Consider the following 20,490-nt stretch of genomic DNA (forward strand, 5'->3'; position numbering starts at 1 on the left):
CCTCACAATGGCTCGAATAATCCACTAAAACAACACAAAGGAACAATCCATCCATTAGTAGAAGCACAACAGCACAATCAACTCGCTTGAAGGCATCCTTGAATCATGTCGCACACTCTCTTTAGGTGATTGGGAGGGTGGGGGGTGGGGGGGCACATTTATATGGTGTGACACCTAAAATTAAATATACACCATCAAATAATTATAGTAACTGTACAATATGTAGTATTATGGCATGATAAGGTACAGACCTGGGATGAGGTTTGTCTTCAAAATACTTGAAGAAATGAATAAGCACTACACAGGACAAAACATTTGGTACACCTGTAAAGTAATTCAATATAAATTTGATAAATTCTTGAGATGCAGCATGTCATTTTCAAGGAGGTCTCAACATGTTTAGTCCATTTAATAATATGTTTATTAATGTGGTTGTTGGTTGGTGTATCACCTTTTTTTTTTCAGGCCTTCAGTCGTTGCCGACGATGGATTTTGCGTCAGTTTAAAGAGAGTCAACATTCATCTTAGCGGCAGTGGCTGGTGATCTCATAATACACATACAATATCGTTAGCCTAATAGTTGAACACTGGTCAGCAGCAAATTTGAATCCCGAAATTTCAAAAATGATTTCATTTTGATTTCTGATTTCAAAAATGTATATATTTTTTTTTTTGGTAGCACATCAGGTTTTTTCAGAGATTTTCATTTTTTGTTTTAACTTTTGAGCTATATAAGCTTGCGCAAGACGGATTTTACCATGCGTTGTAATTAATAGCTATGTTGTTTCGGGAAGACATTCATGCCCCCATGGCCTCATGCTGACCTGTTTACCTTGGCCTTCAGGAGCTTTGCTTAAACTATGGCGCAATATCCACCCGCCCCCCCCAAAATGAGAACATGCCCATCCCCATTTGCCAACAACTAGGCACAAAACTAGCAAACAAGAGCACAGGAAAAATAACTCAGGCAGTGAGAGGATTCAGAAGGATGCAGAATGAGCAACATTTCTGCACGACAGGTCTTTTTTTTTTTTTTAAATATCTTTTCAATTTTTAATTGATGGTATGTTCCAAAAAAAAATAAAAGTTCACACCTATAACAAATAGTCTTGTTTTAAAACTCTATTACGAATGACAAACGTAGCAGCCGCGGCTAAAGTCAGATTATTTACAGTGCTAATGCTAGTTTAATATTGCTTCTGCTACAATTTTGTGGCAGCCGGACATGCATTCTGAATGGCCATGCTTGAGAATTGCGCTTGAGCATGTTCGTGAGGGGCGTGGCTGTGGTCGAGGGCGGGGATTAGTCAAGAGAGGCTTGACATTCAAATCTTACGAGCAGTTTCAAGAATGCAAACGCCTCCTTACTAACTAGAATGATGCCAACATTTTTGGTTGTAATTTTGTTTGGAACATTTTTTTAAACGTTTACAAATTTAAATGTCAACAGTTCAATACCACTGCAAACAACCACAATAACAAAATATTATGAAATGAATAATTCAGCTATTGTGTTAATCAAAACAGAGCGTTATTACGTTTGTAAAAACTTTGTCTGGCATTGTATTTTTTTTTTTTTTAATTACGGCCATGAGTTATTGGGTCCCCTTGAAAGGTCCTATATAAAGCTAAGTAAGTAAAATAAAGTAGAAATCATAATAATAATGTGTACAGGTGTATGTGATGATGCATCCAAACGTATATTATTTTCACATACGTTTTGGGAGGCTACAGATCTGACAAAATCTTTACACATGTCAAAATAACCTTATCAACTTAATGCATAGTATAACTCCGGACATTTTCGAAGTCTATTATTTGCTTCGTACGTTCATATTTACAACAGATGCATTCGTATAAACAAGAGAATCAGAACATTCAAGTTTTTAAAAATAACAAACAAACAAACAAACCATAAAAACGGTTGAACTTACAAACATCAATCGGATTAGTACGTTTCAATAAATATTGGATAGTTGATGTTGTTTTGGACTATTGTCATGCTCATGCTTCTGCTGTAACAAGCAAGCTAGAAAGACTTGGTAAAGGCCACATGCACGTTGGGGGGGGGGGGGATTTTGGGGACATTGTGGGACTTTTATCCCAGCGTGATGTCGGATTGGCATCTGAATTTCATTGGTATCATTCAGCAAACATCTTCACACCGAAAACATGAATACGAGCATTTAATATGTTAGGATTGGGAGAACAATTGAGAGTCAAACACAAAATAGGTTGAATCGTTTGTGGGCGGCTGGCATGCAACTTATTTGTACATATCCCCACTTGGGAGGCCTTTAAATCTGCTTTTAATCGCTTCAAATATCACTGACGGCAACAAAAAAATAAAATAAATAAAAATCTTTATCGACGCATTTGCATGAGCTTCTGTCACTCATTAACACTGGGCAGGTCATTAAAAGAAGCAATAAGTGGCGCCAGTTTGGACGAAGTACTAAACGTGTATGTCGCAATGTGACCTGCAGAAGGATTTTGCCAGTGTTTACGAGTTTGCCATCATACACCATGAGAATTACAACAATCAATGTAAGCGTACTGTCGATGCAACTTTAATTTCAGATGATTCGCAAAAACGTAACATTTTGCTTTATTTTGGGAGCTCAAAGTGCTATCATTGTGAACGTAAGCAGCATTTGACTGCATTTATGGCTCTTGCTGTCTTGACTTGTGTCTTCAAGTAAAAGTAAAAAAACATCCCCTATTGGGTTGATATCAGGTCACCGCTGAGCAATCGGCCATTTCTTCACCTTAAAATGTTTCTTTTCAAGCATAATATGCACCTATCCAAACATTTTGGCCTGAACGTGAGCATAAAGTACATATACAGTGAATACAAAAGGTCTACACCCCTGTTCCGAAGCTTTTGCAACTTAAACAAAATGAGACCAAGATAAATGATTTCAAGACTTTTTTTTGCCCCCATCATAATGTGACCTAGAACCTATACAATTGAAAAAAAAAAACAAAAAATCATTTCAAGTGCCTCTGGTTAACGCCAAATGAAGTTCAGATGTTCTAGTAGGCTGTCTTACAAGGCATTGTCTCACTTATTTTAAGTCTCCTTTAAAAGTGATGGTCATATTTGAAAAGATTTTATCCTCCTGTTAATAGCGGTATCCCTCATAAAATGGCAAATTTCGGAATGTTAAACTTTCTATTTTTATGGGATAATTGCAGATGAACACTTAAATCACAGTCCATTCTGATCGTGTATGAAGGCGTCGTCATAAAAACTGATAACGTTGAACATGCCGGGGGGGCCTTCGCAGTGTAGTATTCATTCAATATGTAAGGTAACTGCCTTCAGCGCTGATGATGTAAGCCTCTTCGGTGCGAACACATGACATCATGCTGCCGTGTCAAAGACAATTGTATAACGAGTTCGTATTGAAATGGACCAGCCGTGTTCTGATCCACTTCTGAGGGCTATTATAACACAAATTTTATATATCAAATTATGCATAACGTGTCTAAAAAAAGATTCTGTGCAAAACTGTCCAGAACTTGTGGAAACAGGAAAAGTGGAAGACGAGTGCATGTGTGTGCAAAGGAGAGCGTTAATAGTGCGTGGAACAATAAATAACATCTTTCATCTTTAAACAAGGCTACACTTATGATGAGCTTGCATCCATAAATTCCACTCAGGATAAAATGTCATGCTGAGATGGACAAAAATGATTTGGACACACCTCACGATGGATGAATTAAACAATCGGGGGTTGTTGTTCTCTTCTTGAATCATAATTCATCTGAAATGAGTTACACACACGATACCGATTTTTACGTCTCGAGTGATGTTTTAGAGTTTTGGATGTTTGAGTCAATGCACATAACAACGAAAAGTGTTGGTTTCCTGCCTTTGATGACCGTGTTGGTGTGTACCCTACTTAAAGACATTTTGGACAAGTCTAGGTTTGGAGGGAACCGATATTATGGAAAGGCAAGAACCAGAAAGGCATGCTTGGGTAAGTGTGAATTTGAGATCAATAACATTTAGGACAATAATTGAATACAGGTCCAACATTCTGACACCCTCCGATGCCTTATAGCAGCACATTTTCACTCCTCGCAGGTGTTATCGACATGGTGTGCCAACACTTTTGTCCACATAGTCTATTTCAAACCTCTGTAAACTCTTTGGCATCCATTTTCAATCTCATATGACCGCACAGTTGATGCATGTTAAAAAAAAAAAAAAAAAAAAAAAAAGTAGACTCATAAAAAGCCTCGTTCATCCAGACCTTTGGCTGTTACCGGGTTCCATTTCGCGGTGGGATTATTGCTCGTATTGCCTGGCAACAAATGAATGAGGGCACGTAAATAATCACAGCCATTGGAGAACTTGTAGTGACACTGTACCTTGAAGTTCCAAAGCACCAAAAGTTTTATAATTCGGCCTCTAGTTGCCCCTCCATGCTTTAAATTTTCTTTAGGCGCCAATGTGAATGTGAATAGTTGTTTGTCAAGAAAGGACCTGTGATTGGCCAGCCCAGCATCTACCCTGCCTCTTGCCCAAAAAGTCAGCTGGGATAGGCTCCAGCTCCCTCGACCCTAACGGGGACAAATGCTGTCGAAAATTTTCTTTTGAAAAGCATCGGAATGGAAGTTCAGACATCCAAAATGACAGAACAGATTGTGGGAGAACTTCAAGGTACCACTGTATAATGTGAGTGTCAGAAAGAACTTACTTGATTCAGGTTTGGCTTTCGACACATCTTGCGTGTCAGTAGGGAGGGTGTGCGAGGCGTCCCTGCGCTCAGACGGGCCCACGGCTCGCGGCACGGTGGCCGACAGCAGCAGAGGCCGCTGGTTGTGGTACTTGAGACGGTATGTTTCTGTCATGCAATTGTCCACGTTGAAGTATGTGGTGAGAGAAACCTCCTGAGTGTGGGGCGTCTGCTCCGCTCGGTAACCTGCCGCCAGTCTGTCGTCGCTCTCGCATGATGACGGCGTGCTCCTCTCCGGGTCTGAGCCCGACTTCGAACTGGCGTCTGAGAAGGTCCGCAAGCCGGAGATGTCCGGCTTCCTGTGGCGAGGGCTGGCCTGGAAGTGTTCTTCGAGCATCCTGGGGCGGAACACGGCGTCGCTCGTTTCGCTCTGATGAGGGGAGAGTCGCTGGCCGGGTCGAAGGTGAGGCGAGGCTGAACCAGAGGTTTCGAGCTGGCGCTGAGGCTCAACGGCGGCATTGCCGGCGGGGTAGCGGTACGCCAGGGGGGCGTGAGGACACTGTGGGTCGGAGGCGGCAGCATCGCTGGAGCGATAAGAGTCTCTGTCCTCGGGCTCGGAGAGGGCGAGGTCGTCTGAGCTGTTCCACTCGGAGCTGCTGGTCTTGGTGACATGCCTCGAGGCCGCGCACTCCCCCGCATGGCCTCGACCGCTTGTCAGCTCCTGCTGCTCACTCTGCCTGTTATCCGCAGCCACGCACTCCCGCTCGCAAGGTTTTCTGCAAGTACTGGACGTGTACTTAGATTTGCGCCTGCACCACAGTCAAAAACAATGACATCATTGTACCAATTAAGAGAATGTCGTGACGTGAGAATCCACAAAGACAACTCGGTCCTTTTTCAATTCTCTTGTTAGAGAAATTGCATTTCATGGTGCATATACGGTATCTTGGTCTCACTATTTTATATGAAAACCTGGCTTTTGAGCAAAGGCAATTATTTTTTAATTAATCAAAAAAATGTAACGTCACGCCACCAAACAAAATTGGCAACTACTGGTCTGGCATACCTCATACAGTGTTTTCAGACATTTTTTGCAAGTGATGTAACAACATAATCATTAGTAGCCTATGGGAAACTTTCCATGATCCGAAAAAAAAAAAAATAGTATTTACGGGTAGTTATAGTCGTGTCAACGAAGGCTCAAATTTGGGCACTCTCCAGCAGAAAATTTTAACATACTTTGGATTACACCAGGTCTTTGAGAAATTCAGTCTTCATTTATTACTATGATCTGGATGATAAACCATCTAAACAAAACAGTTTATGAGGCTGTAATTTGCTAATAAAAATACCTTGAACCTGGACTGCACTTAAGATGTGAATGTGAAACCTGGTCATGGTTCTTTCCCTGAGGTTTAGCCTGATGTTTACCTGCAATGGAGGAGAGACAATGCATCATATTTACAAGTACAAAGGACTTTAACAGGATTAAATGCCGAACTTCATGCACCGTAACTGGGAAGTCTCCCCCTCACCCCCCACCCCTCGCTCTACACGGACACACACGCACACAGACTGTAATTCTCATTTATACAGACAGCTAGCTAGCTAGCTGGGTAGCTAGATCGATAAATACGGTACTGTAATTAGCTACCTAGCTAGATAGCTAACTCGCTAGCTAGGGAGCTAGATAGTGAAGTGTGTCCTCCCAACAATAAATAGATTAGACAGACAGACAGACAGACAGACAGATAGCTAGATAGATAGATAGACAGATAGATAGAAAGATAGATAGATAGATAGATAGATAGATAGATAGATAGATAGATAGATAGATAGATAGATAGATAGATAGATATGCTCAATCATAGCACACGACAGAAGAGACACAAGGTGGCAGCATCAGCAAGGTGTCAGTCTCACGACACTCGCACACAGCTGGATGCGAACGTCAGCGGCGGCCATGTGTCATGCATGGCAGTGAATTCCAAGCCCTTTTAAAAATAGATGTGTTATTTTTTTCCCCTTCCTGGCTGTTGCCCTGGAGAGGTCCCTGCCAGGATAAAAGCTATTGCTCGGCGTCACCGCGCAGCAGCGGGAAAGATATTTGTGACGGTGCCAGCGGCCGTGTCCAGCTGTGCTTTCTGCATGAGCTCTGTGGGATTATCATCAGATTAAAGGCTGCTGGGTGAGGAGGTTAGAGAAAGACAGTCCAAGATAAAATGCCAACCTCTGGCATTCGCTGCATTTTCATTTACACAAACTGACTGTCATTGGAAGTGCAAGATATCACTTCACTACTGTGTTCTTCTGCAGATCATCAAGAAATCCCTCATACGACAGGAGTCAAATACTGCTAAGCGAATGTATTTCCACTTTATGGGTACTAAAGAATTTTATGGTGCCAGGAAATGATGAGGAGGCCTTAAAATAAATACTTGGAACATACCATTGTGTGACGGTGAGGACATTACGCTGGATTTTGCATCGCCTGCCTTTGGGTGAAGCTGGCTGAAAGTAAAAAGCACAATTGACAATGAATCTCAACATGTTTTCAAGAAGTTGACAGCATAGGTACGAGCCAAATAATGAGTGGCATGAGGCCAAATACTCAAAAGTTCAAAATATAGTCTTAAAATAGGAGAGATTTTGCACCAAACTATGATATGTCATTCAGAATATGATGAATGACTTGTTAGTGAGGACTGTATTGAGGAAATGGGCTGCTAATATCGGTAGATGTGTGTCCATTACATTTTAAGTAACACAAATTTTAAAAACTGCTTTTGAGTGACAATGAATCTTTGTCATCGTAATTGAAGAAAGTGACGCTATTTTTGGCCTATGCTGAGATCAATTACTGTTCTAAAAACAAGATTTCGGTGTGATACAAAAATAACACTGCTTTCTCCAAACAATAAAATTCACAGGCAGCAGCAGACACACAACAGTGAGTCCAATCAAGAGAAAAAGTGTGGCATAAAGCTTTTAGGCAGGCTACCAGAAACACTATCAATATATTAATTCATTTTCCAAACCGCTTGATCGTCACTTGGGTCACAGGGGGTGCTGGAACCTATCCCAGCTGTCTTCGGGCAGTAGGTGGGGGACACCCTGAACCGGTTGCCAGCCAATCACAGGGCACACAGAAACGAACAACCATTCGCGCTCACACTCACACCTAAGGACAATTTAGAGTGTTCAATCAGCCTGCCATGCATGTGTTTTGGAATGTGGGAGGAAGCCGGAAGACCCAGAGAAAACCCACGCAGGCCCGGGGAGAACATGCAAACTCCACATCGGGAAGCTGGAACTGGAATTGCACCCGGTACCTCTCCATTGTGAAGTCGACTACCTGGTAGTTTGTAGGATGGTTTTGAAACAGTGGATAGGAATTGATTCCAAACACAGGGGCCGAGTGTTTCTTACCTTTGGAACTGGGTTTCCGTTGTGGACCTCTGCTCTTTGACTACAAAGCCGTCAACGCCTGGCGAGTCAGGATTGGTGGATCCGCTGCTGAGGCGGTCGCTGCTCTCGTACCCCGACTCGGTTCTCTGGATGGTCCAGGTGTCACTGCGCAGAAGCGTCTTGGCGCCCCCCGTCAACCTGCCGCCACCCCTCTGCTGGGTGACCCTGCTGTCCGACTCCACGGAGCTGTGACTCTCCGTCTCGTGACGCTGCTCATCCTCGTAAATGGTCATCAAACACTTCTGCTTGCGATCCTCCCTGGTGGTCCGTGCATACTCCCGCTCGCGCTCCCTACTTTGTTCGGCGTGGGCCCGTTCAGTCTTGGCGCGTCGAGGGCTGTCGTGTTGCTGTTGACGACGCTGCTCAAGTTCGTTGAGTACAGTGTCGACGTTTAGCACCTCACGAACGGGTCTCCAGGTGGACTTGCACTTGTTCCGACTTCCAGCGCTCCCCCCATTTTCCCACTGATCCTGGGAGCTGTCCTGATCGGAACGACTGGGCGAGAGATGGCTTTTCCTGCCGTGCCCTCCGGCTTGTGTGGGTCGGAACTGCCCACGTGCCTCCCGACATGGTCTGCCCGAATGGCTGGCTGACTTCTCATTGCGGGCATAGCTTTTACACTTCTGCTCCCTTGGCCCATTCTCAGGGGGAGACGAGGATCTCGTGTGGGTCATGTCTGCAGAACAAATTCCTGATCATTGTTTTATTTTGTCATTGGAGACATACAGTGTTATGCCATTTTCCCAGAATTTAAAACAGCCCTCAGGAATGCTTTTGTCAAAGTATTAAGTACCGGTATTCTGCTGTTTAACACCTCTACTGCATCAGTTTTGCAGATAGACGGCATGAAAGGGCCTTTTTTTTGCATTAAGTTTTTAAAAGGAGCCTTCATGTCCTGACAAGATTGAGATTTGGAGCAAAACATAAAACAAATATTATTAAATGTATAAATAAAGATTTATTTTGTTTAAGCTACAGAATAGTGCTAGAAGAATCATTCACTGAGAGAAGTATACAGAGCCTACCGAGGACTAACTAACAGTAGCTTACCATACTATTTGTCACCAAACAATGCAGATTTCACAAGTGAGGTAATCGCCGCAGGCTCTTTTTTTTTCTCCTCCAAGCTGCCATCATGCTTTGCATTTTGTTGACGCATGTCGCCGCGCATCTCTGTGGCTTGGCTTGCCAAATTGGGTGAACATATGAAGGCGAGACGACCGTGTGTTTATTTGGCTTTTCTCCTGCAAGTCTAATGAAACCTGGGACTCAAATTATTTTCGTCATTTTATTTATTTATTTTTTTTGAACCATCGTTAAAAAAAAAAAAAAAAAAAAAACTTTCACAGTTGCCAGAATGATTCACAAAAACCTTCATCAGGGAGAACTACCCTATGTTCAATTCACATTCTCCCAAAATATGGCGGAGTTCTTCAATTTTCTTTCATTGACCTCATTCCTCATTCAGTTACAACACTGCTTCTGCTGCTTAACTTTTGGGTTTGATGTGTAGTATATCTGCTAAGTCATGGGTGGAGAAACTCCGTTCAACTATTATATCACAAAAGAGCCAAAATTTTTTTTCGACATTGACAGCTCACAATGATTTTACTTTTGAGCTATTTGTACACCGGCATTTAAAATGCAACATTTCCATAATGCCTGCCCTTGAATGTGGTCATCATCCTAAACCATATCAAACCATGCTGTACCTCTGGGTTGGGAGGCGTCGATTCTCGTGTTCACACGGTCCTTTTTCGTAGTTTCACCGACTCTCTGAAAATTCTCCATAAAAGCTTCCTGGAATCTGTTTTGACTGAGGGGATTTTTCACTGAAGAGGGGAAAAATAAAAAGTCAGATGAATGATTGGCTCACCAGCCCACTTCATGATATTAATGTTACTCGACCCTAAGCATGTTCTTGTTACCCTGCTTAATGTGTTTGCGTGCACATATTAGTCAAACTACCAACAAAGCTAGTAACTTGGCATCCCCCCCCCCCCAAAAAGGTTTAAACAGCGGTGCCGTTGATCGGCCAACGTTTCGCTTTGACTTACGAATGCAAACTTGAGAAACAACTGCTGTTACGGTGGTGGCGGACTTGACTCGCTTCACGGCAAGAGCAGTTTGGCGGATATTTTTGATACATTTCCTTCAAAAAGAGGCTTTAAGATGTATATTGTCACTCAACTAAACATAAAAAAAATGATTTGTTTATTACAGTACGCCCTGTGAACCAAACCATGACTTAAAGCCCAAGGTACATATCGAACTATGATTTTGGCATAGCAATACACCTCGAGTAAACATTTCTTTGATGTCAAAATGTTTTCACCGCATAAAGCAGGATGACATGAGTGAGCATCTGGTGCACGTGGAAATAGATCAAGTGAGTCACAAACATGAGCCTAAAATCTTTTCTTCCATTACTAAATAAGAGCAGCGCACAATACAACACACTCACCTCCTTCCTTTGTGCTGTGCAGAATGATTGCATAATGCAGGAGCCTCATTAGCAGAGTGAAAAATGCAAGAGCATCATTAACTCGACTAAATGTACTGACACTTTACCTAACGTGCCTGTGGTGTTTTGTTGTTTTTTTTTTGTCTCCCCTTTGCAGCATGAACAACAACTATACAAACTGTAAATACTCAAGTGCTAATGTTTTACCCCTTTCACCTAGCTTGATAGTATGATGCCAACTACAATCACAACAATGTATCAATGTTCAATCAATACCCCTCTGATAGTTGAAGTACAAACTTAGCATTATTATCTTTCTAAAGGTGGAATATTTGATACAGCTCTGTATTCATTAGATTGTGCAGGTATACCGAACAATTTGTATTATCAATATCAGCCTATTTTGGAAAGTACACAGCACACACTGTAAATGATATAAGAAAAAAAAGAGCCTCTGACTTACACATACTCTCACTAAAACAGGACTCCAGGCCCATGCCAGTCAAAGCGCCCGGGTGCCGCACTAAAGCAAAACAATCCATGGGAACTGGCGGGACTCCATCGTCAAAACAAACGAGCAGTGAAATAAAGCGTGGCCAAACATGTGAAATGTCCATGCAGCGATCTAAGAAGAGTGAGAGCGCATGAGTAGTACGGTGCAGGGCCACAGGAGCAGGGATTAGGCAGGAAGGCGTGGGTGGTAATCTGCGTGCAACAGAGGCATCATCCTCATGTCATGTTCAAACCAGCACACATTAACCCAAATCCTGAGCACAGCCACAACTCCCATTTCTAAGGTCCCATCAGCATTTTCTTATTGTGATGAGGATTTTGTCGATGCTTTCAAATCATTATTTGGCTTGAATTGATTAGAAATAAATAAAATAAGAATATACTGTACACACGCACAAAAAAAAAAAAAAAACTATCAATGCTGGCTGTTGGTACTGTGCCCGCATTGGCCTCTTAGGGGCAGCGTGGTACCATGCATGCATGGAGTCCCGCCACACTAATGAGATAAGAGAGTACAAGAAGAAAGTTACGATGGAGCTCTATTACGATAACTTGTTTTTCACAGATTGAGAGGAATACAGTATGTGCCTTTGAGTATAGTTATATGACCTGTGTGTACATGTCCCTCCAGCGTTTGTGTGTGAATATTCGTTATTTGATAGACTGTCACTCCCAGAAGTCGACGCTATTTTCCTGCTAGCATGTCAATGGGATTTTACATTGACTTTAGCCGTTTGGCGTAGCCCATTCAGTTTTGCAGTAAACGCCAACTGAGGTGTTGTTAAACAGTTTAAAGCACACTCCGGGAGGGTAAAATCACAGTCACAATCTTGCTACGCAATTAACATGGTGCATTCATGGATACTTTGACAATGTTGGGAACTTGCAAAGCTCCACCATTCAATTTTCTGAGATCCTTTTTTATATGCTTGGGTCGGTGCTGCTTTCGTGAAAATATCGACACTTACTACTGTATCTGTTTATTTCCTGATACGTGAGGTATTTATTTTAGGGGAAGCATTGATTTTTTGAAAAGGACAATGCACCCACGATCTAACTGAGCTTTTTTCACGAAAATAATTTGACAATTATTTGTAAAGTGTGCGAGTAACATCCTTACCCGTCGTCTCACCATTGACGTGACCTTTGTATCGAGGACACATGGTGGTCTGTCTTGGTGCATCCTCGTTAGACACAGGCGTCCCCTCGGGATTAGTGTAAAACAGAAGAAGTGGCTGAAAATGTCCCCTGACGCATTTAGAAGCCACATCCTTCCATTTAGAGCCAATCTGGGAATAAGAACACTTGGCTTTAAGAGCAATTAACTCACTCAGTGATGATGGATATCTTAAAAAAACGCAGCACAGGCCCTCACCTCTTTTACAGTGGCATCATCAAAAAACATCCATTTGGAAGATTTGGTGTGATAGGCGAAGGCCGAATAGTGTTTGCTGGAGAAACAAATCATTCCCACGAGATGGAGTTCGCTCCGCTTGGCGTTTTCATCAGTGACACGGTTGAAAAGCTAAACAAAGAGAAACATATTTACATAAACTCACTTTGGGCAAGAGGCAGGGTACGCCACGTACTGGTCGCCAGCCAATTGGAGGGCACATTTCTAGAGTACAAACAAGCACTCAAACTCATTTCGCACTTTTAGACAACATCGTGGTCGGATGTTATTTGGATTGTGTTTTCATGTTTTTGAAATTCATTTCAGATCAACAGTTTTCCATCTCTATCAAGTACAGAAGAGAAAAACCACTGTGATTTTCTTTAACATTTGTAAGCTCATCATGCTAAGTGCACTAGCATCTTTCTCTGCGTACCAAACAGAATAACCAACTCAACAACTCCTTTTAGGGAGACTTGGTTTGCTGGCATACTTCATAACAACTTACACCACACAAATTCAAGCGCGGGCCGAGTGAGCGGATGACATCGTCCGTCAGATCAGATTGCTCTGCGTCCCAAACGAATCCGATGGTGACAATCTCCGGACAGTTCATGAGCACCCGACGGATCTTGATGCTTTGACCGCAATTTCTCTGAAAAAGATTATCACAATAAGTGTGAGAGGAATTCAAAAAGCCTCAGAATCGAGAAAGGATATACGGTGTTACCTCAACATTCTAACAGCAAAATCAGTGGCACAAATCGGAATTTAGCTAAAATTTCAGGGACAAAATTGCGCATGGCACTGCGGTAAGTCTTCAGTATACCTCCTCAAAAATGAACTCAACGTCACAGTAATGTTGTATGAGATTTTTTTTTCAGTCAAAGGCACCAACAATCAAATTTTTCTGTGTTTCGAATAAAAATAAAAACATGGAATATTTGCCACGACTTTGATATCTATTGGACAGGGATGGGATGAATACTACAGAACTCCTTTTTTAAGTATTGCCTGAAATCCCCCTTAAAATGGATGTCAGCAGGCATCACGCAAAAGTCTGTTTGAACTTTGACATTCAACTGTATTATATAATTAAAGCATTAAGAAAATAATAATAAAGTACACCTCTAAACTATGTAGTGTTTGGGATAGTTGGAAAATTTGTGGGAGATAATTACCCGAGCTTACCATAGCTGCCGTAGTTGGGGCAAGCTAGCTTCGTGTTCCTTTTATTAGTCCAAAGCTAGAAAATCTTAGCTTTATAACAAGAGAGATGACAACAAAACCTAAATCTATCATTCACGACAGCACAATAATAGCAGTTTCTGCGAAAAAAAAGAAAAACATCTCCTTTTCTCCACTAAAACAACAGAAGACGGCACCTGCAGCAGTAACAAATCCAGATGAGACAGAAAACAGAGGCTAAGCCCTTCCTGCTATTTATATCCTAACACCAGTCTGGCACGATTTCCTTCCTTCAAGTGCACAGAGAACAGCATGTGCTCTTAAAAGTTCACTCATTCATCGTGGCGTGAAATGTGATAAGAAGATGTGGAAGTGAACAAGCTGTTGCACAAAGTAATTGATGCCATTTGTTTGCAAAAGAAATGGGAGTAAAATGATCATGAGGACGGTAAGTGACATACGGGGCAGCTACGCAGGTCGCCCGTGTTGTTTGCCGCCTGCAGCAATTCTCCAAACATGTCTGACCTGAGACGCTCGGTCTTTGCCATTGTGCGGTCCACCTGTTGGCTGTGCATAGGCAGAAGGGTACATTACAATCGTGTTCTTTCAGTCATTTTTAACATTTTGATTACACTGAGGTGTGGGATGTTGGCTGTGATAGGTTATAGAAAGTCAAGTCCCCACCATAGAGCAGTGGTTGAAACATAGTGTACCAACTCTGTGAAAGGGTGGGGGTCCGACGACGCACCGCAACAGCGACACACAAACTGCAACAGCAAATATGCATATGCATTTTCAGTGATACATTTTAGAGTAACCCGAGCAGGGGTGGGGGAAAGAGGGGCACATTGAATAGGCAGCATACTTGCTCATAAAGCATCATGGCAAATTTCTGATGGGTGATGCAGGATTTGGAGCTGCAAGAGTCGGAGGCCGTGTCTGAGACGATGTGCAGATGAATGCGCTCCAGGATATTCTCCTATGGTGATAAAGAAACACAAACAGAGTCGAATTCGGCTGGTAGTGTTACAGATTAACATAATTCCATAATTCTTGTATGTTTTCTCTTTGATGTTCCTACTGACCTTCTCCTGTCTTTTCTTTGCTCTTTCTGTTCTATGTCCTTTTTAATTATTAATTATAGTCGATGGCATTTCTCAAGAAAAGGGAAATTTGATCTAAATACTAACAGATAGCTACAATGTTTATTTTTTATCTGTCATCATCATTTATGTGTAGTTTACTTAGTGAGAGAAAGTAAGTTTAAAGTATAGGAGTTGTTAATGGGATATAGTCTACTTCTTGTAAGTGGTTGGTCGCCTGCCAACTGACTTAGTATATGATTTTAGAATCGGAGCCAAAGGTAAGTGTCAACATACGAAGCACTCGGCAGCGTCATCCATGAGGCCGAGTTGGAAGCGTTGTTCGTCTTTGAAGGTTTCGGCGAGGGCATTACGCAGGCTGTCTGATGGCAACACACGCTCACGACTCTGCTGGAACTGGCAGAATATGCTCTGGAACCAAACAAAAAAGAAAAATAAATTGAGCCGTTAAAAAAAAAAAAAAAAACCAAACAAAAAAAAAAACTTCACTTTAAAATGCAAAGTAACTGTGACGAACCTTCAATGCGCAGAAAATGCAGGAATCACCCAGACAAAAGTGCCCTGAGAGGTGCCTCAGACTTCTCCTGAAAATGTCCAGCTGCCAAAGGACCTGGGAAGCATGGACACAGTTAAGAAACATAACCCTTCAATATAGAAAAAAAAACTGCACTTGAATAATGATTTAATTCAAATGCTTGACTGTTGTATTTGATATTGACCGTTTAAATATACAAATTGTATATCTTTTGCAATAAAGTAAAAAAAAAAAAAAAAAGACACTTCAATCACTAGCCCAGTGTACAATATTGAATGTGGCGCCTTCACATTCAGCTACTGACTGTACAATTGGGCTGTGCATGAAGGTAGGGGTTTTTAATGTTAAAAATGAGACACATTAACTGAGGTCATGAATAAAAAAAAAAAAAAACATGCTATTCGTACCTATGGTGAATGAAAGTAAGAAAAGAAGAGCCAAATTCAGAAATAAACAGCTAGCTAGCACGTATCTTCATGAGCTACAGCCGACAAACTAGCTACTGTAGCTTCAAACCAGCTAAGCTAAAGCTAGTAAACTAGCTAATTTGTAGCTTTTCAAACATTACAAAAGGGGTATGATTAGTGTTCACCTGTACAGCACTGTTCAAGAAGCAGCTATTCTGCCCAGGTTCGTTCAGGAGGCCTTTGGTGAGAGCCAGAGATAACATGCTGCCCGGCTGGTAAGACTTCTTCAGGCCTCCTCCTCCTCCTCCAGGCTTCTTAAACATCTTCACCCATGCCATGGAGTTAGAGCCTGCAGCTGGAAACACACAAGCAGACCTCTTATAAAGACGTTTAAAGGTAAGAAATGTTGCAATAGTGTTATGGCGATTTAATTGTATTAATCGTCGTTGTTTTAGTATCCTGTGGTCTGTAGCTATAGATATCTGCTTTGCTACGGCACATGGGCCATACATGACCCCATAAAAGCATTAGATCTCGGGGGTGTATAATTTTGTTTTTTAAAATATTGTATCTTTGGAGACATTCAACAATTTTCAACACTTTATATTGGTTCATAATTGGTCAAAATAACAGAACCATATTTATTAAATTCACCAAATGCGGACAGCGACAAAGTACTTTTTTTTTTTTTAACTCAGATTTATTTGTGCTGCCATGGAACAAATGGCCCAAAGATCTATACTGGACTGCAGACCAGTGATTAGGGACCAATGTTTTGGTTTTTTTTTTTTGTTGTTGTTGGTGTTGTTTTTAATCCACTACAGCACAATACACTGAATTAACAGCCCGATCATATCGGCACTATTTCATAATAATAATAATAATACATTTTATTTATAAGCTCCTTTCAAGACACCCAAGGACACTTTACAATAACAAAAACAATAAAACATAATACAATACGGATCAATCATAATCAATCATCGAATTTAGAAAACTCGAAATGTAATTAATACTTGGAAACTAAAGAAAATAATTAATGCCCTTGCCCTATCTGAGAGTGAATCAACAGTGCCTCGATAGCATTTGACTCATTTTACATTTTTTCAATATTTTGGGGGGGGGGGGGACTATTTTATCAATTACCCGAAAAATGGACGGAACACCAATAGTTGACATCATGTTGGTTTTCAGGTGACACACCAGTGAATACTGAATCAACAGCACCGCTTCTTCTTTGCCTCATTATGTTGATTAATGAGCAACCGAATAGAAAGTTCTTTTCTTCAAGACCGAGGACCAATGTGGCTGCTGCATGCATTTTTGACCAAAGAAGGATTATTATTATTATTATTATCATCATCACTGCATGGCACCATAAGCAGAAGTAGATATAAATTCATGTTGGACACAGTTTATTTCATGACATCACTAATCCAAATGACTGAATTGGACACATGCCAGGTGAATTATCACGTCCTCTACCTTCTGCCGACTGCGGGGGGGACTTGCTGCCGTTGGACATGCTGGGATGTGGGAGCTGGTTGGTCTTTGGTTCCATCCATCTCATCACCACGCTCCTGCCGAGCACTTGGTTGAAAACATTCTCTGCCTCAGCCACAGGGCATCTTCATACATGCGCCTCTACACATTGAAAGGCGATGGGTCTGAAAGGTATCGCAGCCATTAGATACGAAGGCAAAGACAGAAGTGGACTAACTGTCTGCCAGCCACACCTGGACCCTCAACAAACTTACTGCCTTCAAGATGAAATGCTTCAGACTCTTATTGAACGTCAGATGGTTTCACAGAACATTAAACAATGAGGTATGGCACAGAGGGAAGACGGCAGAGAGTGCTGATTGTTATGCAAAAAAAACCCTGAATCTCTTTGTTCACATCTGCAGAATGCCAGAACATGGACTCATCAAAACAAGGATATTGGACAATACTGAAGGTGCCAACAAACGTGGAAGACCTAAGAGAGATATGCGAGATGAAATCAAAGGATGGTGCCAGAAAAAAATGTCTGGCAAACTAAAACAATTGTGTTGGACAAGCGGAGGACATTTGGTGGACTCCTCGACAGACAACAGAGCAAGTAAGTCAAAAAAATTTGAATGGATTATCGAGTGATACAGTAGTTGCCCCCTTGGTGCATAGTTTCCCGCTTTCATATTTAAGATCATTCATTTTTACTAACTACGCCCACGCCTGACTATCACATGACATGCTCAATAAGAAATCACTTCAACCTTTCCAACAAATGAAGTTTATAAATTCAAGAACAGCTGATAAATACAGTAAATGACATTTATCAGTCTTGAATGGGGTACAAATGAAGCCATTCCGAAAGATTTAGGACTCCAGTGAACCAGGGTGAGAGCCATTATCCACAAATGGAGAAAACAGACAACAGGGGTAAACCTTCTCTGGAGCGCCCAGCCAACAGAAATGACCCCAAGAGCACAGGGATGACTCAACAAGGAGAACACAAAGGAAACCAGGACAAAAATCTGAAGAACTAGAGGCCTCTCTTGCCTCAGTTAAGGTCTAAATAGCGTTCATAGCAGAGATCCAAGGCCAAAACCACTCTTGAACTTTTTGGAAGGCATTTGTCTTGTGCCTTGTGGTGAAAATAAAACACAACATTTCAGAAAAAATATCATCAAGCCAACAGTCAATCATTGCAGTGGTAGTGTGATGGTTTTGGGCTGCTTTGCTAATCCAGGACCTGGATGACCTTGAGACATTTTTGGAATCATGAATTCTGCAAATTCTGAAGGAGAACGTGACCTCTGGCACACAGGCAGAACACAATCCAATCCACACCAATCCAAAACACACCAGCAAATCAACTTCTAAATGGCTTTAGTTTTTGGAGTGTGGCCTGGTCAAAGTCCGGACTTGAATCCAATTCCAACTGACACCAATGATGGTTTTACACATTAAGGTGGGGAAACTATGCCAAATACTTTTTCACTGAATTCTAGGTGACACAAGTTGGCAGCACAGTACTACTTTTGTCTAAATTAAGCTATTAAGCTAACTAAATTAAACTTTGTTCAACATAGTTGAAATTTTTTAAATAGATCATTCATCTAGAATCAGTCAGTCAGTGGTAAGGAAAAGCCCCTTTAAAAATTACAATAAGCTTTGCGCTGGAACATTAATCTTTTACGGAAACGATGAATTATCACTTTGATGGGATGACGAAGGGGAGCTCGCATCAATCATAATAAAGAACTGTTCGATTCCAAATGGTATTTTTGACTTATGGCACTCTGTGGTGGAATAAATGCAAATACAATGAATGAATAAAATATTACAAAAAGACATCTAAATGAAGAACGCAAATGATAACATCTAAGATGAATACACATTTAAAATAAAATGAAAACAATATAAAATAAGGTTTAAAAATCTCAAATAAACGTAAAATTCATTTTAAAATGTAAACAGGGCAAACCAAAATCCTAAAAAAGTGATTGTCACGATTTTAACTTTGCCATGCAAATTGAACCCATAATTAACATGCCGATTCCACCCATTAGTGGTCCCGCATCTCAATTAAACGAATAATCACTGTGTTCATTATGTAGGTCCATAATTAAAGTCACTCTTGAGCGCCAGTGCCCCCCACATGTTTTTGTACGGTGCACTCTGTGACACCATGTGATGTCGTTAAAGGGAAAGGGAGATGGGGGGGATATTTACACAAGTATGACATAACAACCTTGCTTCGCCTTCCCCACTATACATTTGCGTTGAAAACATGCACGCCGCTCATGTGTGCATTCAAAACAAGCTGCAGCTTTGCAGGAGCGTGCAGCCCGCATGGCAAAACAAACACACAAAAAAACGTGCCGCAACTTGCACGGCAGCTCATCGTAGCAAAAACAAGAGACGTGCAGACTTACCTTTGAAACCAAAATGGCAATGCAGGACCTCCAAGGTGGGATACCGGTGCAAGAATCCAATCGGTTATTTTTCTTTTTTTCTTTCCTTTTTTTTCCTTTTTTGCGCCAAATCCTGTGAATCCAGCGCGGGGCTAGGAGTACGACGGGCGCCTGCTGCAGATACGTGCAGCGCTATCTGTCATAGTGCACCATTGGCAATCCCTCCGACACGCAGGGCTGCAGTCTCAACCCTCTGCTTGGTGCCCGGGACACTTTAATTTCGCTTAAAATTCCCTCCCTCCTACCCATCCCTTCTCTTTACCCCCCCTCCCCGCCTCCGTGTGTGAGTGATAAACGAGGCCAGTGATGGTTTGTGGCCAGAGTGTCCGACGCGGATTAGTGATGTTTGGAGACTTGGGAGGTCAAACTCCGCCCCTAGTGTAGCCTCAAGTGCACTGCCGCTATGTGCGCACTCCTCCTCGCAAGCCCCCCTGCATGGCATGGCAAAATATCTCGTGTGTGTGTGTGTGTGTGTGTGCGTGCGTGTGTGTGTGTGTGTGCGTGTGTGTGTGTGTGTGTGTGTGTGTGTGTGCGTGCGTGTGCGCGCGCGCGCGCGCTTGTGTGTGTGTGTGTGTGTAGGAGCAGGAGGAGTAGAAGGAGGAGGAAGGTCAGACTTGCAACTTGTCATGATGATGATGAGAGAAGACATCACATGACTGCGCCCGTTTCATAATCATGCAGCAGTGTGGGGACTAAGCCCTCTCCACATGCCTGTGCTTTGTGAAGGCTCAAATGCCAGGTAACGTGATGCTATATTTAGAATATTGCAAGT

The 20,490-nt window shown here is 41.9% G+C and overlaps 1 protein-coding gene across 2 annotated transcripts; it reads right to left on the reverse strand.

Annotated features, from left to right (window-relative positions):
* Positions 1-673: 673 nt before the first annotated feature.
* On the reverse strand, positions 674-20,212 carry usp53b (ubiquitin specific peptidase 53b). Of its 2 annotated transcripts, none has more exons than XM_019862691.1 (17): positions 19,680-20,212; positions 17,245-17,426; positions 15,945-16,114; positions 15,335-15,427; positions 15,094-15,228; positions 14,580-14,693; positions 14,399-14,481; positions 14,176-14,281; positions 13,035-13,181; positions 12,509-12,658; positions 12,266-12,422; positions 9,869-9,988; positions 8,118-8,832; positions 7,138-7,199; positions 6,041-6,119; positions 4,710-5,497; positions 674-4,313 (listed from the first exon to the last, which is right to left on the reverse strand). In XM_019862691.1, the coding sequence occupies exons 2-17, from the start codon at positions 17,327-17,329 to the stop codon at positions 4,237-4,239; spliced, it is 3,081 nt and encodes a 1,026-aa protein (XP_019718250.1). In that variant the 5' UTR covers positions 17,330-17,426; positions 19,680-20,212; the 3' UTR covers positions 674-4,236. The 2 variants fall into 2 exon arrangements, with proteins under 2 accessions (XP_019718250.1, XP_019718249.1); XM_019862690.1 differs by having other exon boundaries at positions 12,254-12,422.
* Positions 20,213-20,490: the final 278 nt, after the last annotated feature.

The sequence above is a fragment of the Hippocampus comes genome, unplaced genomic scaffold (genome assembly GCF_001891065.2).
Source record: "Hippocampus comes isolate QL1 unplaced genomic scaffold, H_comes_QL1_v1.1 scaffold7, whole genome shotgun sequence".
NCBI classification, from domain to species: Eukaryota; Metazoa; Chordata; class Actinopteri; order Syngnathiformes; family Syngnathidae; genus Hippocampus; species Hippocampus comes.